General features: G+C 40.1%; 1 protein-coding gene across 8 annotated transcripts in view; it reads left to right on the top strand.

The window, feature by feature from the left end:
- CIT (citron rho-interacting serine/threonine kinase) overlaps positions 1 to 25806 on the top strand; it is a 157346-nt gene that overhangs the window by 106739 nt on the left and 24801 nt on the right. For 3 of the 8 annotated variants that reach the window (XM_058531533.1, XM_058531534.1, XM_058531532.1), the window contains 9 exons: positions 4413 to 4466; positions 10654 to 10851; positions 11323 to 11543; positions 14055 to 14190; positions 16158 to 16262; positions 21163 to 21303; positions 21935 to 22042; positions 23644 to 23806; positions 24079 to 24243. In XM_058531533.1, the coding sequence (XP_058387516.1) occupies positions 4413 to 4466; positions 10654 to 10851; positions 11323 to 11543; positions 14055 to 14190; positions 16158 to 16262; positions 21163 to 21303; positions 21935 to 22042; positions 23644 to 23806; positions 24079 to 24243 (1291 nt within the window). The remainder of the gene's footprint in view (positions 1 to 4412; positions 4467 to 10653; positions 10852 to 11322; positions 11544 to 14054; positions 14191 to 16157; positions 16263 to 21162; positions 21304 to 21934; positions 22043 to 23643; positions 23807 to 24078; positions 24244 to 25806) is intronic. The other 5 variants (XM_058531540.1, XM_058531535.1, XM_058531536.1 and 2 more) reach the window with 4 other exon arrangements.

Raw genomic sequence — 25806 nt, 5'->3', positions numbered from 1 at the left:
TAGCCTAGGTGTGGAGTAGGCTATACCATCCAGGTTTGTGTAAGTACACTCTATGATGTTTGCACAATGACGAAATCGCCTAGCAACACATTTCTCAGAACATATCCCTGTCATTAAGTGACGCATGACTGTATAGATAGATATAACCCATATAAACAAAAGCTCTTTGGGGTCCTCAATAATTTTTAAGAGTAAATATCTATTCCCTGTAGCACCTAATACCTAATTAATACTCAAATATTTCATTGAGAGAATCCAAAGCTTGTCTTATGTATTTTACTATCCTTATATATACTCTTGTGGTATACTCTTGCTTTTTTGTGTATTTGTTTTACAACTTATTTCAAAGAAACATAAAACATATGTTTCTTGACATTTCCTCAGATCACTTCAATAATTGTTAAATGCTTACAGTATTTCTAGCAGTCACAGCAGAATTGGTTTTACATTTTGTGTTTATACTTCACAGTCAATAATAAATCAAAAGCCATAATGATGGTAGTTTGTTACATTATACCCTCAGAGAGGATTGCCGTTAGATGTGTCTGAATGATCCAAAGGCCTCGTAGTGGTAAATTTTAATGGAAATGAAACAGTATTAGTGACTGAAATTTCAGACTATAATGGGGGAAGTTAAACAAGTTTTTTTTTTTTTTGTGAGGAAGATCAGCACTGAGCTAACATCTGATGCTAATCCTCCTCTTTTTGCTGAGGAACACTGGCCCTGAGCTAACATCCGTGCCCATCTTCCTCTACTTTATATGGGACGCTGCCACAGCACGGCTCTACAAGCAGTGCATCGGTGTGCGCCCGGGATCTGAACCGGCGAACCCCGGGCCGCCGCAGCGGAGCGCATGCACTTAACCGCTTGCACCACCGGGCCGGCCCCTAAACAAGATTTTAATGGTGCAGTGTTATTTGCAAACTTTGCTATTAATGAGAAAATGGAATAGGGCTTCTATCCCTAAGTCCAGGCCAGTGAGGTTTTTTTATAATTACTGCTTAGGTTTTGAAAGAGTTAACTCCACCCTCAGCTTCCTGTTTCTGGCTTTGGGAGATTTCACACCAAAGAGTCGTTTAGAGCAAGGGTCCGCAAGCTACAGAGAGTGGGCCAAATTCAGTCTGCTTCCTGTTTTCTGTAAACAAAGTTTTATTGGAATGCAGCCACGCCCATTTGTTTTCATATTGCGTATTGGTTGTTTTTGTGCTATGAGGGCTAGTCGAGTAGTTGTTAGAGAGACTGAATGGCCCTCGAAGCCAAAAATACTTACTATCTGGTCCTTTTAAAGAAAAAATTTGCATACTCCTGCTCTGGAGTTTATTATCCTAAGGGCCGTATTCTTCCTCTAGGAAGAATCCTTGCCTTTTGTCCTTGGTGATCATGAAATGCACTCAAGGGGGTTGGGTGGTATTTGGGGCCAGGCTGCTGCTTGCTCACAGGTGAGATTTCAACAGTAGCGTAGATAGCCACGTTCCCACTTTGGATAAATAGTATTTTTGCCCAATTAAGTTAGTAAATCTCTTGTATTGTTGCTGGGCAAAAAGCAGATTGATTTTTGGAAAAAACGTTATAATGTATTAAATTAGTCCATAAAAATATGGGCTAATTATTTGGAAAGTTAATTTTAAATGATGACTTTATTTATGAATCTGTGAGTCTGTCTATGCAACTATCTATTTTTGTTTTATTTTACCATTTTTCCAGTGCGCTTCATTCTTTTGTGTAGACTTAAATTTCTGGTTGTCATTTTCCTTCTGCCTGTGGGACTTCCTTTAACATTTCTTATAGTATAGGTGGGCAGGTGGCAGATTCCTTCAGCTTTTGTATGCCTGAAAAAGTCTTTATTTCACCTTCATTTTTGAAAGATATTTTTGCTGGGTATAGAATTCTAGGTTGGCAAGTTTTTGTTTTTTGTTTTTCCTTTCAGTCTTTTGAAGATGTTGCTCCACTGTCTTCTAGCTTGCTTCCCATCCTCACCTCCCCCAACCCCCCTTAGTGAGAAATCTCTTCCCTTTATTTCTCCATATGCGACTTGTCTTTTTCTCTGGCTGCTTTTAAGACTTTCTCTTTATTATTGGTTTTAAGCAGTTTGATTAAGATGTGATTTAGCTTAATTTGCTTGTTTCTTGTGCTCAGGGTTCATTAAACATTTGGCATCTGTGGGTTTATAGTTTTCATCAACTTTGGAAAATTTGTGGCCATTATTTCTTCAAATATTTTTTCTGTCTCACCCCTACATTCCTTCAGGGACTCTAATTACATGTATATTAGGCTGCTCAGAGTTGTCTCACAGCTCATTGATGCTCTGTTTATTTTTTAAAGTCTTTCTTTTTCTTTGTGTGTTTCATTTTGGATAATTTCTATTATCTTCAAGTTTACTAATCTTTGTTTCTGCAGTGTCTAAGCTGCTGTTATAAACTTAATAATTTATGGCAAAATAGAGAATACATCACAGCTCTAAAATTTTTGACTTAGCTGTCTTCTAGACCTTCTGATGGATACTAATTTTTTCTTTTTAAGAGAAAAAAAAATTTTTTTTCTCTTTTGCCTCTACCTCAAACTAGATTCTTCTTTGGGCTTTCATAGCTAAGCAAATGGTGCCACAATCTGCCTTGTGTCTCAAATCAAAAATCTGTTAGGACACCCTTGAGTCCTCCTTTCCCTCGGCCCCCATGTCCATCAGCAGGTCTTACTACCTGTGCTTCCAAAAGGGATCTCAATTCCATCCACTTCTCTCCATCTTTTGCCACTGTCCTACTCCAAGGCACCATCCTCTCTTCCTTGAGTGACAGCAACAACCTCCTCAAGGGTTTCCCTGTTCCTTTCTACCTTTGTCCTATTTTGATTTATTCTTCCTACAGCATCCACAAAATGACAATCAGATCATGTTACTCCACTTCTTAGAACTTCTACTGGCTTTCAATTAATTGCATTTTGAATGAAATCCCAACTCTTTTCTGGGCCTTCAAGATTCTTGGTCCCTGCTTGTCTCTCTACCATCATCTTGGGCCACTTTTTCTTTCTCTTGCTGTGCTTTAGCCGAGTGGTTTTCAAAAATCTTTTGGCCACAACCCACAGAAAATATATTTTACCTTGCAGTCTAATACAAGGGAGCATATATACTGTATTTCACTGATTCTAAGGTATCTAAAGTCAGGATGCATCTTATAGTCAAAGCCTATATATGATTATATAGTCATATAGATATAAACATGTCATAGTTTAGTTGACAGGACTTTTTTTCCTTAATGTTTCATAAAATTGTGGTGTCTTACAATTGCTAGCAACTTAAACTTGATGAATTATAGTATCTGAAACAAGTTTCCTACAACAGTGCTTACCTTTACTATTCAAGGTACATTCTGATGTTTTCTGTTCTATCCGGTTTATTCCATTTTATTGGATGAAACAAACCAAAGAAATCTCGCTTGACAGGCTTGCTACTAGGTCACAGCTTGAAGTTTGAAAAACTGCTCTAGCCACTCAGGTCTGTTTTTTTCATCAAATGCACCAAACCCTTTCTTGCCTCAGGGTTTTTGCACATGCTATTTCCTCTGCTCTTTCCTGTTCTTTGTATGGCCCCCTCCTCATCATCCTGCAGGTTTCAGTTTAAATGTCACCTCTTCAGAGAAGCCCTCCTTGACCACCCCATCTAAGTAAGTTCCTGTCTCTCCTCCTTATTCTTTTTTCCTGGGCCCTGTTTGTTTCCTTCGTAGCTTTGTCACTGTTTGTAAGCATGCCCTTGTTTATTTTCTGTCTTCTTTCACCAGAATGAAGGCGTGGGCCATATATGCTCTTTCCAACAGTGTCTGGCATATAGTGTGCATTCAGAAAATCCTTGTCTGCTGAATGCATGCTGCTGTTTTAGAGCAGCTCTGCCTTAGAGAAAGCCTTTATATTTACTTCAAGGTCACTGTGGGGTTTCTGAATCTCAGCAGCTTTTGATTAAAAAGAAAGCCCCTGCTTGGTCCTGGCTATTGTCCTGTGTGTGTCTCTGTGTGCGTGTGTGTCTCTCTTGGGAGTAGGCTTGAGGGGGTGGGTCAATTAGAGGGAAGAGGGAAAGGTTAAGAATAGGAAATAAGACAAATGAAGGAGAGTAAAAACTTCATCCTTTATTTTTTGTTCCACTAATCGCAAAGTGTTAATATGAATGTTAGATATATTTGTACATAGTCTCCATGTGTGGTCTAAATAGTTAATTGTTAATTAACACAGCATCGTGTATTCCTGTGACCTTATTTCTCACGTTGGGGATGACTTGATTAATTAGTTCTTTGAAAAACAGATGCTGGGACAGCTGCAACAGCATTCTTGGCTCTCTAGGCAAATGCTGTTCTCTTTATTTGACCCGTAGCCTGTAGAACTGTATTCTACCCTATGAAAAATTCATAATCAACTTCTTACCTTTTAGGCACATAGAGATGAAATCCAGCGCAAATTTGATGCCCTTCGTAACAGCTGTACTGTGAGTATTAACCAAAGATGATTAAAATAACATGAAACTAAAACCGAGAAGGAAGAGGGGACATCTCTTTATAATATCATTGACTGATTTTTGATACAAACTTTCAACTTGAAGCCATTAATGTGGTCAAACTGATTTGCAGTTTCTGAGCCCCAGATAACTTCAGTTTCTCAGGTTTCTGCCGGTTTTAAAAATTTAAAACCTTTCTTCATGTTTGAGGGAGGATAGGTGAAATGGTCAAAGTAATTCTTACAGCAGAACCACTAATAGGTTTCACTAGCTGCAATAAAAGTCCCAAGGCAGCTCCCTTTCCTTCCCCAATGTAGAAGGTTCCAGGGCCACCCAAGCCAGAGGCTGTCTGGACAGTAGCAGCAGTTATATCTGTGAGGCTTCTCCAGCCTGATGCCTCTGCAGAGAAGAAAGACGGACAAGTTCTTCTGAGGATCTAGAAATGTTAACTTCCCAACAGGCAAAATCTGGGTTCCTAACATGCAAATTGAAAACCTAAGACTCTTTGGGAGATGTTATTTATATTGAGAGAAGTAAATTCTATGAGCAGATAAGCATCATTCGTAAGTTATATAATAAGGTAGGGTCAGTGGAAACTGGAAGTCTATTTTTGGTCAGAACGAAGGACTGAAATAGGCCCCTTTCAGAAGTTGGGGATGTTATCTTTATTCATGGTTCCAGTTTATTTGGTCCTTTCATCCCTTTATTCCCTCCTTAGTCAGTCCTCAGTGAGCTGTCTCTATTCGTATTTTTTACATCTGTAAATTTCCAGAAACATCCCTATCCCCCACATACCTATTTTATTTTCCTGTAATGAAACTCTCTCTTTCCTCTTTACCTACTCTAAATGGGACAAGAAGTCCTGATGGTATATGCTTTTTTTCCCCGTAATTTAGGTATCAAATGCATACAGTAAAGTGCATTAATCTTAAGTGCACAGCTCAATGAAATTTATATGTGTAGACAACTGTGTCATGACAACATAGATCAAGATACCGAACATTTTCAGCCCCCAGAAGGCCCCCTCATGTCTTCTTCTCATCTGCATCCTTTGCCCAAAGGGTAACCACTTTTCTGACCTCTGATACCATAGATTAGTTTTGCCTGTTCTTGAACTTCATATAAATGGAATCATTTGGATGTGCTCTTTTGGGTTTAGCCTTGTTTGACTTGAATTATCTGTGAGGTTCATCCATGTTGTGGCATCTGTCAAGAATTTGTTCTTTTGCCTTATGGTGTATTGTTTCCAGTGTATGAATAGAACTAAAGTTTGTTTATCCATTCTCCTGTTGATGGACACTTGGATTGTTTCTGTTATGAATAAAACTGTTAGAAAACATTCTTGTACAAGCCTTTTGGTGGCTATTGGCCCTTGTTTCTGATGAGCAGATCCCCAAGAGTGGAATAGCTGGGTCGTGAGATGCGCTTCTGTTTGACTCTAGTAGGTACCTGGCAGGTGGCTTTTTGGTCTGTATTTCCTGATGCCAATGGCTGGATCAGGGTGGGCCTGCCCTAGATGTGTCTGTTGATTTCCTCCATTCTCGCCTCCCTTCCTTGAGGAGTTGATGCATTCTGTTCATGTACTCTTTTGCCTACTTTTTTAGTTTCTTATTGTCTTGGTTTCTTATATTACGTAAGAGTTATTTTCTTATATTACACACATGCTCATAAATGATCACTGAATAAAATATAGATCATTTTATGACTGCGATTTTTTATATTACTATTTTTCCTAAAATAAACTTGGATATATTTTAAATGTGTACATCAGTAATCCTTTATTTGGAGATTTCTTTTCTCCTTTTTTAGTCTTTTGGCATAAGGACTTTTTTTAAGCGTTTTTTTGTAGCTTTATAGAGATATAATTGGAGTACAATAACTTGATGAGTTTTGAAATGTATATACACCTGTGAAACAAAATAATGAACATATTTATCACCCTTACAAGTTTCCTTGTGCCCCTTTGTAATCTACCCTCCCCCACATTTTTAAAATTGGAAGTTTAGTTTTTAGTAGGATATGCCAATGTGTAGAATGAATTTGGTTACTTTCTTAAGTTATGTAACTTTTATACTCTCTTTATCCCTCAAATTTGCTTTTTCTGGAACGGCGACTTCTAATCCTTACTTTACTTACTTCTGGCACTCTGTGGAGGAACCTCTGGGGGCTTCTCCAAGTGGAAAAGGGAACCTGAGAGAGTGGCCCCCACCCACACTTCAGCTAGAGCAGCTGGTTTGCTTAGTGGTCCAAACCATGTGCTCTGGAGTCAGGCCGACTGGGTTCAGATTCCAAACTGGCCTCTTGGTAACCTATGTGGTGTTAACCTCCCAAACCTCCATTTCTTCATCTGTAAAATGGGGATGACATTGTAGATCCTCAATTCCAATATACCATCAATTGTAAGATGCATAATTCATTTAATAACTGCTCTTTGGGGGCTGGGTGAGGGAAGAGAGGCAGCTGCTTAGTTCCAGTATACATTCAAATTTCAGAAACAGTAAAGCTTGAGAAAGACTGAGTCATAGAATCAGAAACTTGGTAATAATACCTACCTCACAGGGTTCCTGCAAGAATTAAATGAGATGATGCGTCGAAGTGCTTGCACAGGGCCTGTTCCATAGAAAGTGCTAAACAATGTTGGTTACTTTTATTATTTTATTATGTTGGATTTACGACATAATCTCTTGTTTAGAAAATGGTTCTGCTCCTTAAAAAAGTTTGAAAACCACTGCTTTAGAACAACGTTTGGCAGCAGTAGTAGATCTCAGTTATACCTTTGCAAGTTCAAAGGCTGCTTTAAAGACACTTCAGAAGAGCATGATAGATGTTCCTTTCTCGCTGGCGCTGTCCGAGATTGTCTCCGCTAGGAAATGTCATCCTCGTCACTGGTGGGAGCTCCTGCAATCACTCAGTTGATAGGAGCTCCCAGTTCGCAGCTTTCCTGAAGCCCATGAGCAGCAAGATTTTCAAGCTCAGACCATTTCTATATTTTGAAGAGATTTAAAAAAAGGATTTGATTCAATCTGGCACCTAAAACCCTACCTAAGTCTGTTTTGGAGGGGAGTTGGTGGGCAAACATATGACACGGTTTTAATTATGAATCAATCTGTCAGCTATAAGATTAAAAATAAATAATATGCAAATAGCTGCCTTCAAGAAAGAACTAGGCATTAAAATAGGACTTCAGTCCTGTGTCTTTTTAGCTTGATGCTCGTCATCTGACTGGTTTCTTCACCCCCAACATGCCGCTGGACATTTACCTGCTAATGTTCCCTCTGCTGGTCTCCCAGAAGGTGGGAGAGGGTTAACATCTATTTCTCAGAACCGTGAGGTTTGCTTGAAAAGCAACAGATAACCCCAAATAGAGGTCTTTTTAGTTTTTGGACACTGAGAGTAGATCATTTTTTATATCCTTTTTTCCTCTTAGAACTGTACCACGATCTTTTATCTGCAAAAACAGCATATAAGAAAGCTCTGCTGGCCCCTGCATTATGAAGCTGTCTCCCTCATGTTTTTTACTGCTAAGATGGAATTGGCCTTTCAATTTATCTTTTTTACCCTCTATCCTTGGGGTTGAAAGGTTACCAGACTCTAATACAGTAAAAAGATCATTTGCCCTTGGTGTGGAGAGAATATACCCATGGCCATAAAGTAGACCTGAGAATTCTCCTTGCACATTACCTGGTTCAGAATCACAGATTTCCTATGATACTTTTTTTTTTTTTTAACTATAGAGACCATTAATTTACTGCTTGTGTCTCAAGATGGTTCAATGTCTGCAAACTCAATAATGTGTGTGTGTGTGGGTGTGTCTAACACTTAATACCACAAGTCCAGCAACTTGAACAGGGTCACAAGCTAAACGTGGTATGGCTTGGGCAGAAAGACTATATAAAAAGTCTGAATGAGTTAAAAGGCTTTTATGAGGGCTTGGGTACTTCACACAAACACGTAATACTCTTCTTGTCAAACGGGTGAAATAGAGACGATGACAAAATATAGAACCAGCAATCACAAATTGTAAATAGAAATCAGAGACGTGAGACCCCTTGAAAACCAGATGACAACAGGGAAATGGAAGGACCCTTCTTACTCCAATGGGCCCGTCTCAATTGAAGTGAGAGTAATAATCTCGGCACCTCATTGACTTTTTTCAAGTGTTTCTTCTTTAGCACTTTATAATCTAATTTCGGGAAAGGGAGGTGGCAGAAATTGGCTCATATTAAATTGCATTATGAATATAAATTTTTCATGAATCAAGGAAAGGAAGTGGATATCCAGAGGCTTAAGTAGGTCTTTGAATGGCAGTACATTATTTTGGCCGTGTATATATTCTTATGTGAATAGATGTTCTGTAGTCTGTTTGCTCCTCAAGAGGCACCATTGTAATCTTTAAAATGAAGCATCATCTTGGTCGTTAATTTTTGTCCCTTGTATTTCACATGATACATTAAGGTAGAATAGTATGCAAGAAAATTAAAAAAATAAAAACAGAGGAGGTAGTAAATAGTGTATACCTCCATGTCACAGATGGAGAAGTCAACCCAACAAAGTTCAAGGTGGCTTATTTGGAGTTCCAGAATCCATTTTATAGTATAACTTCCAGGCCAGTTTGCCTCAGTCTTGTTTTTCTTTGGGAAAGAGTAGAAGGAAGCAAAATAGTTAAATGGAGACATTTGCAGTCTAGCATGAAGACTATCTTAAGGAATGGGTTTAATAGATATAGGAAGGAGACCAGTTGAACTGTTGGGCATTGTTTATTTATTGTTTCTGATTTTGGGAGATTTAACCATGTTACAGAGAGGGTGATACAGGGATTCCTGTGAGGCATAACTGCCTGCTAGGAATGACAAACTTGCAGTTTTTTCCTATTTTTTTCCTCTGATGAAGAAGGAGACCCAGCTGAGAACCTGACCAGATAACCTTTATTTTCCCTCTTGTAACTGACACTGTACCTCAAACCAGTGAATTAGGAATTAACATGGCTTTTGACATTAAAATACAAATTCCTAGACCACTTACTACATTACAAGCTTATCAGTTCAGTTACAAAATGAAAAGCCGTGTTTTCTGAGCCACATTGAACAAATGTACTTAATTGATGTTCTTTAATTCTATGAGCCTGGAAAGATTGTTTTTTAATTGATAATCACAGGGGGTTAAAATAGGGAATTAGTCGTGGAAACAGTGGCAACATTTCATAAAGTAAATCTACTCTAGGTTTGATAATTGGAAACAATTAATAACTGTAGGCTTCAAGGCATTTCCTTTTAATTTACTTTTTTTAAAATAAAATTTAATTTACTGCCTGTGTGCCTCACTCTATTATTAGAAAATTGCCCTTAAACTTCTAAAGTATTATATATAAAAGCTCTCTGCAGCGCTGATACTAACCCTCAGCCAAGAGAATAAGAATGCTAAATGCACTGAAATTGAAGTCGTTCTGCCATTGCACAGGGAAATAATTTAGCAAAACTAGATTAAATCTCTCTCAATAAAATGACAATTTCATATACATGCCTTTCCATTTTCTGATAGCTCACTGTATAGTAAAAACCATTAAACTGATGCTATAGTACAATATTGTATTTTCAGGATGATTCTGAGCTTCTCTTAAGTTTTTCCTTTCTTTGTTGCATGAAATAAAATTTATTGCCTGAGATATTATTAAAATAACTCTCAGTGTCCTTCACTGTCAGTCTTCCTTGATAAGAACTTTATTTTGCCTTCTAAGATGATCTCCAATTGTAATGTCCTATAGATGGTGTCATGGGCATTTTCTCTTAATTAGCTGATTGTGATACAAGTCTCTTTGTTATTCCTCTTTCCTTGATTTGCATTTTCCACATTATATTATCGTCCATTAACTTGATCTCATTTAAAGTTGCCCCTTCCATATCGCAGTCACTTTTGATTGATTGGCTTTTGCCATATTTTCCTGGTGAATCCTGAGTTAGAAGGAATCAGAGACTTCTCTTTTTCTACCACAGCGTGTGTGTCTTAGTGCTAAGTGGGTGGGCGTGGGGAGCTTGGGTTTGGCTCGTGGCTGGATAGGCAAATATGTGAGCTGCACATTGATTGTCAGCATCATGTAGGTTCAAAATCAATGGCTCGAGAAGCAATTTCTCATTTAAAATTGACTTGCTTGATGTGTAACTGGATTCCTTTCCTCTTTTAGGTAATCACAGACCTGGAGGAGCAACTGAACCAGCTGACTGAGGACAACGCTGAGCTCAACAACCAAAATTTCTACTTGTCCAAACAACTTGATGAGGCTTCTGGCGCCAATGATGAGATAGTACAGCTGCGAAGTGAAGTGGACCATCTCCGCCGAGAGATCACAGAGAGAGAGATGCAACTCACCAGCCAGAAGCAAGTAAGGGCGGTAAACAATGTCAGAGATCCCTGGAACCCTTTGATCCCTTTTAGATTTTAGAGTGAGTGCCTGGCTCATCTCTCCCAGGGGTTCCAGTACTGAGCCTTGTCCATTAAGTGGGCTCTTTTTCATAATCATGTCTGTGTTTCGAAGGCTTGGGAATTTTTAAAAATGGTCTTTAAAAGTATGCTGTTCTTCTTAATTTTGATTTAAAAAAATTGAAAATAAAGTAGAATGTTCTGGGAGGCCAGTGTGAGCCACCTGACTTTTCAGCATGGTCTCTTCCCGCTAGCCTTGCTTTGGGTTCTGCCTATAAGATGGCAGCAGAAATGGCCCTTCATCCTATCTCATCTGGTCCCCTTTCTGGTAGAAGAAAAAGATAAGCTGTATTTCAGACCGTAGTTAGAACTTGTGGTTTTCTGAAACTGATCTGACGAAAGTAACATCCAGGAAATCCTCATTTGATACAAGGCACAACTCAGTGGTACTGATTTGCAGACGATGGAGGCTCTGAAGACCACCTGCACGATGCTGGAAGAACAGGTCATGGATTTGGAGGCCCTGAACGATGAGCTGCTGGAAAAAGAGCGGCAGTGGGAGGCGTGGAGGAGCGTCCTTGGTGATGAGAAGTCCCAGTTTGAGTGTCGGGTTCGAGAGTTACAGAGGATGCTGGACACTGAGAAACAGAGCAGGTGGGACTTTCTGTTTGTAGAAAGCCAGTGACAGGCGACTACAGCAGGATCACCTGAAAGTTATGAACAGAGTGACCAACTGTCCCAGCTGGCCCAGGACTGAGCAGTTTCCTGAGACACAAGACTTTCAGTGCTGAAACGGGAGACTCTTGGGCAAACCGGGATGGGTTGGTCATCCTCGTTGTAAATACGGTGTCAGCTGAATTCTGTGGCAGTAGTTGGTGTTCATTTCCCCTGTGTAGAGGCCTCAGAGTAGAGCAAGGCAAATATCTCAGTGCTTTCCTTGCAGAAACTCTTTCCTCAGGTTTCTTATCATTGTGACCATGTAGCAAGACCATCACCGTTTTAATCCTGGTCATGTGTAATGCCAGTCTTCTCTCTATACCAGAGTTCTCGACCTAAGCACCGTCAACAATTTGGGCCAGATAATCCTTTGTTGTGGGGGCTGTCTGTACATTTAGGATGTTGAACACCATCCCTGCTCTTTACCTACTAGATGCCAGTATCAGCCCCCTCCTCAAGTTGTGACACTAAAAATGTCTGCAGACATTGATGCCCCCTGGAGGGCACAATCGCCCCCAACTGAGAACAGCTGCTCTACAAGAATAGTTTGCTTTTCTTTTTCTTTTTTCTTGGTAGAATAGTAATAATAAGTTCAGGCAGTATCTTTCCTCTGCTTTTCCACTTTGGTTTTCACAGTTCCTCTCGCATAGAATCCCCTTCCTGCCGGGGCCACGGAAGTGCAGGTTGTGTACTGTGTAGCTCTAGGCGGTGTCGTTCACACTGAAGACATCACAGATTTGAAGATTTATTATGACAGTTTCACAGCTCGTAGCAGGAAAGTGTTTTGTTCTAACAAAATTGGTATATTATGGCAGTTTCCCAACAGATGGAAATAAATGGTCTTGAAGAACAGGTGCCTTTTCCCAGTTTGCACAAAGGCTCCCTATAAGCTAGAGTTAGCCCCTTCGTGTCCACACAACTGAATTGTGTCCCTCCTTCATAACCTTGCTAATGTCACCTTCCTCTGAAACATACCTTCCTGTGATGCTCTGAACTCCTTAAGCAAGATAAACTAGACATAGAAGTATCTATCATTTAGTTGGACTCTAGCAGACTCATTTTGGCATTTGCACATTGATGTGACCATAGTAGACTCATCAATGTGTTGGATGTTTAATCTATGCTAAGTCAGTTAAACTAGAAAAGATTGGAGGCAAAAGATGAGAACGCTTAAATTTCAAGAGAAACTGGTAGAAATATTCCTTTTTTTGGGCATCCTCCCCCTCAGGGTATTTGCTGATGTGAGGGGCTGTTGGTTTAAGACCTCCTGCTCCTGCTTCCTCCCTGAACTCTTGGGTCCCCTGAGTCCTTACGATCTGTTCTGGTTGCTTTCACACAGACCCCCTCCTTCCGCCCTCAAGTCCCGCTCCTATCCTAGCTGTTGCTAGAGTCCTTCACAGACAATTTTAGGGGTCAGAAGATGGCTTCAGCATCAAGAGATATACAACCACACATGGAAGGTATGATTATGGGCTGTGCCTAGGAAGACATTTCATGTATACTTTCAAGGGCAAGTGTGAAAGATCTTGGCTTTTCCTCCTTTTTTCCCACTATTTTGGTGTTATGTGGGATACTGAGATGAGTAAAATTTAATTCTTAATTCTTGTCCTCAAGAGGCTAAGAGTCTAGTGGAGGAGGTAAACTCTGCATTCAAATATTTATCATGTAAAACAGAGTGGGGTGTGCCAGGAGAGACATACATTTATGCTTTGGATACAGAGCAAGGAGAGGTTACTTCTGGGAGGAGAAATTGGGAAAGGTTTTATGGAGGACATAGCCTTTGAGTTTATCCTTGAAGGCTGAGTAAGATTTGGGTTTGTAGGGTAGGGAAGGATAGTGTTGCCAGTAGAGGAGATTATACAAGGCCAGTATGCAGGTATCAAAAATAAGACCTAAGTGGGGGAAGGGAAGTGATTTTTCTAGTTTGCTTCTAGTTTTTCTGTTCTCTAACCTTATTTACAGATACATTCATCAGATTCAAGTTTCAGTTTCCTGATGAGCACCCAAAACACTTAACTTATTGCGTATACTTTAAGGAGAAGAAATGTTTGCTCAAATGGCATCTCCCATGGTCCTCTGCACCCTGTAGTCCTTCAGTGGGACTTTATTCCATTTCTACTCCCATGGGAGGCTGTGATAGTCTTGACACATCCTATTCAGCCTAGTTGTGTTAGGAAAATTGCCTTTTCCCCTTCAGGCTTTCCAAGTGAGTACTCACAGGAACTTTACCTATTAAGAGTATTTTTACCCAAAGCCGAAAGTGGGTCACATCTTCACTCTGTAAGCAGTCAGAAAGCAGGACATAATTTGGAACTAGGAGCCAGGGTTGGGCATCTATCCAGCCTGCAGCCAGTTTGGTTGCACATCAGGATTAGAGATGGGCCAGTTGCCTTTCTCTAGATCGGTGATGGTGTGTCTTCTGAAAGTGGGCCTGTGTTTTTCCGTTAGGGCAAGAGCTGACCAGCGGATCACCGAGTCACGCCAGGTGGTAGAGCTGGCAGTGAAGGAACACAAGGCTGAGATTCTCGCTCTGCAGCAGGCTCTCAAAGAACAGAAGCTGAAAGCTGAAAGCCTCTCCGACAAGGTCAGCGCCCATCCCTTCTGCCTTTTTGGAAAACGTATTCATTTCCTCCTTTTGGAAGGCATGCTTGACACAAATTCAAATGCAATCCATGGTCAACAGATTTCATACATACATTTACTTTACTTTCATACATGCATTTACTGTAACCATTTACAGTAAATGTACGTTTACTCGGTAAACATACATTTACTCCGTCTAGTAAAGTCACAGGGTTATGCTTTACCATGGGACATCCTTGGTTGGCAATAGCGTGGGTGGGTGTGGTGGGTACTGGAGTATCACAGTCAGTTGGTGACTTCTTAATATCTGCCTGTCTGGGCCCCTGAGGTGTGAATTTTGATCTGGGTACGCAACTCTCTTGTTTTCTGGCACTTGATTTCTAGAAGGCTTTATGGATTTAATGTTGAGCATCCTTGGGAAGCGCTTGGTGGCAAGGACTAATGTTCACTGCATTGCTGCAGTAATAGGCAGCTTAGCCTCCCCGTGGTCCAAGTCCAGGAACATGATAGGGTCTGATGACAATACGAGTCCTCAGTATTTCACGTTGGAAATACATGTGTTCTGTCCATGTAGCACTCCATGGTATGTTTACAAAGTGATGTACTAGTGTTTTGGTGATTTCATCCAATAGTCTTGAAAAAGATTTGGAATAGGTGCTTTGATGTTATAGATAACAAAAGTGAAGATCAGAGAAATTTTATATATATACATAGCCTCACACAACACTTTTTCACACACAAACATACACATAAAATAAAGTAATAATCTGAATTTTGTATTTTGTCAACTCTTTGTTATTTCATGATTATAAAAGTAACTATTTGAAGTCATTGTGGAAGATATGGAAACTACAGAAAAATAAAGGAAAAAATGACTGGTAATTCGTCACCACTGTTATATTGGTGAATTTGTTTGTAGTTTTTCTTTGCATGATATGTTTATGCCTACACGTAACACACATACACAACACATAAATATTTTTATAAATTTAGGTTCTTACTATATAAACAGCTTTATATCTTTTTTTAAAAACTATATAACTAGAGGCTTTTCCTGAGTTATTGAATATTTTTTGAACATGTAGTTCTAAAAACATCAATTGCACGGAAGTGCCTATTTTAATCATTTCACTTGTGTTGGAAATTTGAGCTTCTTCCAATTTTTTGCCATTATAAATAACACTGTGATCAACATAAATCTTTAGAGACATCCATGATTGTTTTCTTACCAGAATATCATAGAAATCAAATGATTGGATTCAAGGGTAGAACTTGCCACTCAGGAACATTCCTGAGTTCCTTGATGCTGTCTTACTGTTTTTTTTTTTCACAAGGAAAATAAATATATTATTTAGAGATAAATAAACTGTTTTGTGTTTAACTTGAAGAATTTTTTTTTCTATTTGACTGTTCTTAAAGTATTCTCTAGTAAAGTCCTACCTATCCTTTAAGTCTCTAGACATTCTGATACCATCTTTTCTTGATGACTGGTAATGCGGGATCAATTTCTCTTCTCCATATCAAAATTATCATGTGACAAAGCAGTCATTTTTTTGTGTGTATGTCTAGTTATGGGCCACCCTCAGCTTATGACTTCATGTAAGATCCTTGAGAGAGCTCGTCCATCCTTTTTTCCCAAAAGCCCCTGAGATAATCCTGTGCAGGTAGTAAGCATTCAGCATATGATTATTTAATTAAATCCAACCAAAGGAATCATTCTTTTAGAACTTGTCACAGCTATTTATATGACCCATCCCTTAGAAATAATTCCTATCCTTACAGAATAACTTATATAAGGCTTGTCTATGACATGGACTTTCGTGATAAACTTTTAAAAAACAATATTTATATTCTGACCTTTAGAACTTGATTATTCTTCACATGTGAAGGTTTGTGGATATTTGCAAAAGTCATTAGCATCTGACATTCCTAAATGTGGTATCATGGCCAATTTTTCCAAATGTCCAGCTCAATGACCTGGAGAAGAAACATGCCATGCTTGAAATGAATGCCCGAAGTTTACAACAGAAGCTGGAGACTGAACGAGAGCTCAAACAAAGGCTTCTGGAAGAGGTGAGTGTAAGACACCTGGTATATAGAGCCAGGTGGAATTTCAAAAGTGAAAATTTATGTTCAGGTAGTCAGATCCAAATTAAACATTCAGATTTTGAAATTAGAATTTTTGAGGAAGGGGCCAGCCCTGTGGTGTAGTGGTTAAGTTTGGCACGCTCTGCTTTGGTGGCCTGGGTGTGTGGGTTCGGATCCCAGGCGTGGACCTACACCACTTGTCAGCCATGCCATGGCAGTGTCCCACATATAAAATAGAGGAAGATTGGCACAGATGTTAGCTCAGGGCAAATCTTCCTCAGCGAAAAAAAAAAAAAAAGAAAAAAAAAAGAATTTTTGAGAAAGAGTAAGATGGTCACTTAATACTTTCTTGAAGGTATTTAACACATTAAAGAATGTGTCATGAAGGCCAGAGGGTCTCTGTCACTTGTGTTGTCTCACATGGTGCTTAATAGAGTGTCAAGCACATAGTGAGTATGTGCCAAGTGGAAGTTTATTAAATATACAGGTGAATGAATGTTGAGTTAAATTGTTCTTTAGAGTTAATATCCAGAGTATATTAAGTTTCACGCTGATAGCACATCCATGCAAATTAGCTTTATGCACCGGGCAGAGACTTGATCAGATTATGCTAAGTACCAAATTTCATGAAGACTTTTGAACATTCAGTTAGTTCAGTTAAAAAAAAATTATGCCCTGCTTTTGAGACATAAAATGAAAAGCTCAAATGGATCTGCTAAACCCATCCCTTCTGTTATTTCCTATACCTTTTAACAGAATTCTGAAAATTTCCATTTAAATTGACGACTACTCCCCACTCCCAAGCAAAGCCCTATATGTTGAATCACTAATGATTCTGCTTTGTTCATTAGAATTGACCAACCAGGACAAACGTACTTTATAAAGATATTTAACAAGAAGTTGGACTCCAAGAGTGTTCTGTTTAATCCATAGGGAGCCTGACAGTTCAATTCACCAGATTACCTGTTTTAGTTAATTGAGATTTTATTGTATGATACCCATAACTCCCCAGGAGCTCTGTTAGTAGAAATAATATTGCTATGTTATTAAGTTTGGAAGGTGTGGTGAAAATTTTATAGGTGAGTATGAATGTTTTATAGAATGATACTTTAAAAAACATGGGTGGGAGTTTGGGAAAGTTTTGGAGATGATGGTTGTACAACAGTGTGAATGTACTTAGTGCCACTGAACTGTACACTTAAAAATGGTTAAAATGATAAGTTTTATGTGTATTTTACCACAATAAAAAATTTTAAAAATAAAATTAATTATATATATACATGGATGGGAAGTTCACCAAAGGCAGCACTAAGAACACTGTAATAGAAATTAAACAACTACCTGGTGTTCAAAGAGAGAATTTTGGCCTTTTATCTGGAATGAATAGGCAGTGTCCCCACTTTGGACACTTGTTGGAAACAGAAAGAACAGACATAATCAATGATCTCGCCTGTCCTATTTTCATTCCTCGGAAGGAGAGTTGGCCCTGATAGCTCAATACTTTGGTCCAAGGTTACATGGTGAGTCAGTGACAACGCTAGGAATAGAATGCTGGATTCAGTCCCCTCGTTCTCACTTCTAAACTGCGTGAGAACATTTCCAGTTTCCCAGTTTGTACCTCACAGATAGATTTTTGAGCATAGACATCTGGCTGACATTGAGTTTGAGGCAGATTTCGCTGACAGTTGAAACCATTATGAAACAAAGAATGATGTTCATTGTCCAAAATGTGGCTAGGATCCTTGGTTGTGGTGTGCACTTTATAAGCATGTGACCAAGGGCTTAACCTAGGTGTCCTCTTCATGGGGTACAGAGACTTGAAAATGGGGCCAGAATCAGAGTCTCAGAGTTGGAAATAATTTTTTTATGTCATCTAGTTCAAATTCCCAGCACTCGTGCCACTGTTCCCTTTATCCCTGCCCCTGGCCAACTTTCCTAATGGATCTTTCTCGCAAGTCTTTCCTCTTGGGCCTGAGATGGGCTCAGAAGCTTTTTTGACATGGCACTTTACGGTCACTATCAGTCCATTGGAAGTAACGCCAGAGATGAAAGTCCATTTGCTAATCCTGGTCAAATTAATCTCTTGTCCAAGATAGAGAATCCCTTCCCCAACACTCCTCACAGGTGAGCCTTCTTGAACCTTCGCCTCAGTACTTACAGTGACTTTCACATTCCAACCCATTTTTTTCAGCAACTCTAATTCTTAGAAAGTCCTTGCTTATTTTGAACTAAAGCCTGTAACATCCACCCATGGGTTCTATTAGGTTGAAACATTTGACAATTGAGAGTAGTCTGATATTTCCAACCAAAATAGGAGATTAATATCGATTAGTAATCAAATACTTGATTATTAATCAAAATAATTAACATTTAGTTAGAACTTAATATGTGCCAAGTGCCTTTCTGAGTACTTTATGTGAATTAACTCATATAGTCCTTGTGACAATTCTGTGAGATAATGACTTTTATTATCTCCATGACAGTCGATTAGATATCAAGTAGCTCTCTCGCTCCAAATCTCCTTCTCTTTTTTCAATGAAACATTTCAGGTCCCTCCCAATTTGGGATGTTCTTTTCTGGTAGATTTATCTTTCCAAAGACAGTTTCTAGAGGGCCATGTGGTCTGAACGGCATGGAATACAGGGGGATATCTCCATCTCCATTCTGGGCTCTGTAAGCCTCTGCCAATGGCCCGGGCTCTTTGGGTAGCTTTATCACACTGTTGACACCCATTGACCTGTTAAGTCACCACCCACCCTTCCACAAGTGTGTGTGTGTTTTTCAACATCTTTGCGTTCTGTATTTATTCAGTTCATGTTTTAAAAAATACCATCCTATTGAACTTTCTCTTGTTGGTTTTGATCCATCTTTCCAGCCACCAGGGTTGTTTCACGCTCTCGTTATGTCATCCAACTCCTTCATGCTTCCTCCCAGTCTCCTGTCACCCTTGTAAAATTGTTGGACAGATCTAAGCACATAGCTAAAGCCTCCTTTCAGTCTAACGCTGACCCATGAATAGCCTCCATTTGCCTCTCTCTGGGAGATGGTTTTGAAAAACATTTCACTGAGCACAAATGTCACTTGTAGCTGCTTTTTGTTATAGTAAATAAGCAGCCTATTTCTTGGAAAGCTAGTGGACAGTTGATGTGTTTATTCTAGAAAAATATTTTGGGCCTGGCTGTCACCAAACAGATTCTTGTCCCCAGCACTTGTTTCTCTGCCTCCTGCCTAGCAATTAATGTCCTAAAATAGTGGGAAGAAACCAAAGAGGGTAATTTGCGGAAGAAATCACTTGTGCTGCAGGGTACTGATAGCTCCCTTTAAGAGGTTATCTTAGCTATTTTCTTTCTTTCTTTTTTTCCTGTGTTTTTGGGGGTTCTGTGGTTTGATTCAGAAATTCCAGGTTGGCACACGGGCCAGGTGGTCTCTGGTTAGTAACAGTATCTCTTGCTTTATGGAGGCCTGATAGGGAAGAGGCTGGCGGAGAAGGTTGGGATGGGAAAGGCAGATGGGAAGGGGAGAGGAGAGCACCTGAACTGGACAGAGGGAAGAAAGAAGGACAAAGGGGATAGCACTAAAATTCATTGAGCGCCTGCTGTATGCTGGGCACTGTGCTCAGATGTCACCAGTGAGGGCAGGTATTATACCCTTTTTCAGAGGAAGATCATGAGGCCCCTAGAGGCCATATGAGCATCCCATGGTCGTATGGCTGATACGTGTTAAAGTCAGGATTTAAACCAGGGTCTCTAACATTCTAAAGCCCAGGTTTGTTCCACTACACCGTGAGCCTCAAGGAATCAGCTACCTCTGAAGAGGAAGGGCGGGTGAGGAGTAGAAATGGAAAGAAAAATAAAACATAGGTGGAGGGAAACGAAGTTAAGACGGAGAGGGTCAGCAAGAGGTCGTCATGGCTCTCAGCCTGCTGGGGATGGAAGCACTGAGATTTGCCATTGCCTGTTGGGAAAGTCTTGTGGTGATGTTTATTGCTCTCCAGTAGCTCTCTGTCTTTAGGTCTGCAGAGGGTCTAGTCCACCAGGGAAGAGAGTATTTGGGCCACTGCTAGCGTGGTTAAGACTGTAAACCCAGGGGTTGGATGAAATCAAGCAGCATCTTGTCAGATAACTGCTGTCTCCTGCTTTGTAGGAACAGAAGCATTTGAGGAAAGAAAGCTATAAAATCAGTATCTTTATAACCTGCCCTATTTTCTCGTTGACTCCCATTATAAAAACTGGGGAGAGATTTCCAGCACAAAACTATTTCCAGTATACTAAATTGAAATTTTTTTTTTCTGGGTTTTGCCAACACTCGTACTGAATGTGGGATCTTCCTCTTCTCTCCTCCCCACACTGTGGAAGTATCTCCTACAGCTGTGGCTATTTGTTTACTTGTTGGGGTCCCTCTCCCTGATGGGGCACTCTTTCAGTTAGAGGTGATGTGATTCCCCTTGTGTATTCCACACTGCCCATGCAAAGTGATTCCTCATAATAGCAATTGAGATCTTAAAAACAAAAAATAAGGACAAATTGGAACTTAGTTGTCATGGTAGTAAGTCTCACTGCCTTAGATGTCAACTCAGATGGCCTAGACTCTTAAGTACCAAAATTAACTGCCAGCTCTGACTGGGAAGGCAGACCCACCAGCCTGGACGTTCTGTTACAGTGGGCATCCTGTGACTTGCTGGCCATGCAAGATTTCTGTGCAAATTCTTTTTAACCATGCATGCATCATTTTGGAGTAGAAGACAATTGGCAATTCTGGAATGAGATGGTTTGAAAAGGCGAACTTTTGGTGCCATGCCTGAAATTAGTTTGGTAATTGGAACAGTGAGGGAACAAGATGTATTGTGTGTGATATCGAGCCTCTCTCCGGCCTTTCTCCCCACTAGCAAGCCAAATTACAGCAGCAGATGGACCTGCAGAAGAATCATATTTTCCGTCTGACTCAAGGGCTGCAGGAAGCTCTAGATCGGGCTGATCTGCTGAAGACAGAAAGGAGTGATCTGGAATATCAGCTGGAAAACATTCAGGTGAGAACCAGCAGAGGGAATTTACTTAAAAATGGTCTGCAGGGCCTGGCCCAGTGGCGTAGTGGTTAAGTTCATGAGCTCTGCTTCCGTGGCCAGCGGTTCACAGGTTCAGATCCCGGGCGTGGACCTACACACCACTCATCAAGCTATGCTGTGGCGGCATCCCGCATACAAAATAGAGGAAGATTGGCACAGATGTTAGCTCAGGGCCAGTCTTCCTCACACACGCAAAAAAAATGTCTGCAGAGGCAAAGCATGATGGCTGAAAGCCATCTGGAGAAGTGGTCAGTATCTTTATGTTGTGTACTGTTGTGTATTTTCTCCAATATTTCATTATAAAAATTTTCTAACATTCAGAGAAGTTCAAAAATTTCTATAATGACCACTGCCTAGATTTTAATATTAGTCATTTGCTATTTTTACTTTTTCACGTATCTGTCCATCCATCCTCCGTCTTTGTTTTTTGGCAGTAAGATTAGGACTAAGTAAATAAATATTGATCCAGTGCATTTGTGTTGAATTTTCATATGCTAATATCCTAACGACTTTCTTTTTTATTTTCTTAAAGTACCAAATTTAAAAGTATCCTTCTTTCTGGGTCTGAGGTTATTTTTGTTTTCCTGAATTCTAGGTTCTTTATTCTCATGAAAAGGTGAAAATGGAAGGCACCATTTCTCAGCAAACCAAACTCATTGATTTTCTGCAAGCCAAAATGGACCAACCTGCTAAAAAGAAAAAGGTGGGTCGAAGTGTTTGAAAAGGGGAGAATTGACAGTTTGTCCCGATCCTATGATTCAGTGTATACCGTGGTTGATAGATCATCCTAGGAACATCGAAGAGAACAAAGTGCACAATTTTTTGTTTTGTTTGGGTTGAAAAATAGGTTTTGAGATGATCAGAACAGCCCTTAAAGAGAAGTTATCATTATGAAGTCTGTAACAAACTATTTTCTGTTCATGGACTTTAAAATTGTGGTGTCTGTTAAGGCAGTGATTTTTTTTCCCTAAGCAGCTGGAGCGGGGGTGGTATGCAGAGAGAAAGGTTGATACATAGGTAGGCGTCCAGGACTTCAGAGGGAGTAGCAGGTCACATGTCTGGGACTTTAGGGAGAGAGGGATTCTCAGGTCATCTATATGGGACTCTAGAAAAGACTAGAAATCATCTGGCCTAGTCCTTTTTGTTTGATTGGCTCACAAAGAGACTGGGAGCCAGATTGTTGAAATGACCCACATAAAGTGCCTGATTGATAGCTATACCCTCCACCAAGTACTGCTCCATCCCTTTAAAATTGTTACAGACAAACAAATTAAAAACCATGGCCCAAAAAAGAAAAAAACCGCTGTGGACAGGGTTATATGTATATGCGCAAGGGAAGATTTCTAATAAGCCCAAAACATGCTTCCCTAGACCACTGAAGCCCTCCTCCTGGGTTTGGCCAAGTGTTCGCAGTTCACAAGGGCCTCTAAGGAGCTCGCAGTTTCCTTCCAAAGGCATTTGTACACAGAGTAGCAGTGGCAGCGGTTTTGCAGGAAAGGCCTCTGATGACTTGGAATAGCGAGGAGTGGACGGAAGCGGGCAGTTGGTCCCAGTGGATCCCAATGCTCTTGTACTATAAGGAGACGAGAGCGACACTCAGAAGCAGCCTGCTACTAAGTGGTGGCTGTAGGGGAAGGATTTTCTTGTGTCTCGTGTGACTGTATGTGCTTGTTATGCTTATGAAATTTAATCTTTTTTATTTTTAGCAGTGGACTGTTATCTGATTATGTCACTTGATATAGTTAGGGTGTTTCCTTTTTTTTGTGTGTGTTAATTTTTTTTCAGTTGCTTTTTTCTGTTTTTCTTTTTTCTTCATGTACAGTACATGTTCCATTTGCATTTTTTTAAGTATGCCTCTTGTTTTGACATCGTTTCAGTATTCAATTTTTTGCTTCCTTTTTTTAAAACGCGCATCTCTGTGTCTTGTAACTAAGCATCATGAGACAAATTCAAGGCAAGAGTGATTTCTGAACCATCTCTCCTGACTCCATCCTCCACTTCCATTTTTTGAGGGTAAAGACTCAGGAAATGGCTCTCCTTGGAAATGCTAAAGGAAGAGGTGGTGGCAATTGAAGCGTCTTTAAGCCTCTTGGTGAAAACTCCGCACCCCTATTTTTTTCCAGCCGGCTGGAATGGCTGTGGCTCAGTCTCCCCCTCCCCCTTCACATGCCATTTTTACTAAATCGCTTCCAGTGAGTATGCTCCCGGCTTTCGTGGTTTGCTTGTCCCCGAGTCACAGTTCCTTTAGCTAGTTTAAAGTGCCAGTTTCCAGGAGTTAGGAGATATCTCTGTTTCCATTGCTAGGGTTTATTTAGTCGACGGAAAGAGGACCCTGCTTTGCCCACACAGGTTCCTCTGCAGTACAATGAGCTGAAGGTGGCTCTGGAGAAGGAGAAAGCTCGCTGTGCAGAGCTAGAGGAAGCCCTTCAGAAGACCCGCATCGAGCTCCGGTCCGCCCGGGAGGAAGGTAGGGGCGCTCTCTACGCAAAGGGCTGTGGAAAAGGCAGAGGACTGATCTCAAGGAGATTGGTCGTACTGGTTGAGCATCTGTATCTATGGCACATATGCTTTCAGTCCAGACTTCCCAAGTCTGAAAAATTCACGGCGTCCTTGGCTTTGCCGATTTGGCATGATGTGTGTCCTTTTGGTCTCGGGTCCTTGAAAGACAGCCCAGGGGCGGTCCACTTGGTTTGGTCCTCCTGGTGACCCAGCTGAGGCCTTGGACTGGTCTCTCTCCAGCTGCCCACCGGAAAGCCACAGACCACCCGCACCCGTCTACGCCAGCCACCGCGAGGCAGCAGATCGCCATGTCCGCCATCGTGCGGTCACCCGAGCACCAGCCTAGTGCCATGAGCCTGCTCGCCCCGCCATCTAGCCGCAGAAAGGAGTCTTCAACTCCAGAGGGTACGTTCTCAAGGGGCCATTGGGGTTTTCTTGAAATTTTTTTTTAATGCAGACATACGGTAAAAATAATAAGAAATAAAACTAAAGGATAAAAAGTAAGAAATAGGTCTTCTCCCCACACCCCATCCCAGTTCCCTTACTCAAAGTCAACCATTATATTCTTCCTGCCCTAGTTCATGCATGTAACCACATGTTATTCATGTATCTGTTATTATACATGTATATTTAAAGAGTGAGAAAATATGCATATTTTTCTCAGCCCTTTTTTCTTTTATAAATATCATAGCACACTATGCTATACTCTGAAAAACACCTTTCCTCTTTTAGTTAAAATGTTATCTTAGAGTATTTCTTATTAACACATATGGATCCACCTCAACCTTTTAAAGGGCTGCGTAATATTCCATGGTATGGATATATGATTCATCTGTTAAACCAAACCCCTGTTGATGGGCGTTTAGGTTATTTCCAATTCCTTGTTACCATAAACACCCTGTAGTGAACATCCTGCACCTCTGTGGGCATTATGTCTATAGGATTCTTGGGAAATGAATTGTCAGGTTAAAGATTATGTGCATTTTGAGTATTGGTAGTTTGTGCAAATTTATATTCCTACCAGCAGCGTAAGTTTTCTTTGTGGTCTCAAAAGTAGTCTGTTGACCTAGAGATGGAAAAGACTTAAAAAAAAAAAAGGCCAAGGAAGGTGGTTTGGAAAGTCTTAGGGAGAGTGGAGTAGAGCTGTGGGTTAGCATCATGATGTCACAGTCAAACCTACTTTAGTTGTATAGAGCAGCTACCCGATTCGTTCCTAATACTCCAGGCACCTCCTCTGGGTGTGTTGCACGTTAACAGTTTCAAAGTGCATATGTGTTATTTATTCCTCACAACTTTCTGATAAAGGAAGGGGGATGATGTTATATGGAGAACACAATTTGGATTCAGAAGTTTGGATCCTGAGCTTTTCTCTCTATTTAAAGCTGCCTTTAACTAGTTCTAGCTCACTATTGAGAGGGGGCCTATTAAATAGAAAAAAAAATCAATCTTGTTAATTTTAACAGCCTGGAATATAAATGTAAGACTCAGTACTTTGAGGCTTAAAAGTTGAGTTTTTAACAAAAGGAGAATTTTCATGAAGGAACTGGACATGAAGGGAGAATTCTTCCATCAGTTTATATATTTCATAATTAGAAACTCTATAATTTATAATAGTGATTTTAAACTGCATTCTGAAAAGCTCTAGATAGAAGATTTCATTTGGAAAACAAAGCTTTCATGACTAAAATATTTATAAACATTTGGCTTAAAAGCATGTGTTTCGTTATGCCCACAAACATCTATGCTATCGTATAGCCAATCTCTTACCAGTAATATGTCCTTAAAAAAACCCTAATTCCTAATAACTTGATAATGGAGATTTTGAGTTAATTCATGTAAATCTAGATGCATCTGTTAGTGTTATAAATAGTTTCACAATCTGTAACTAACCTGCTCTAATGGTTTTTTAATAGCTTATTCAGATAAATTGACATACCATACAATTCACTCATTTGAAATGTAGAATTC

Source organism: Diceros bicornis, chromosome 35, assembly GCF_020826845.1.
Source record: "Diceros bicornis minor isolate mBicDic1 chromosome 35, mDicBic1.mat.cur, whole genome shotgun sequence".
NCBI lineage: Eukaryota > Metazoa > Chordata > Mammalia > Perissodactyla > Rhinocerotidae > Diceros > Diceros bicornis.
The sequence above is the reverse complement of the archived record's forward strand: the minus strand, read 5'-3'. Positions and strand labels throughout refer to the sequence as shown.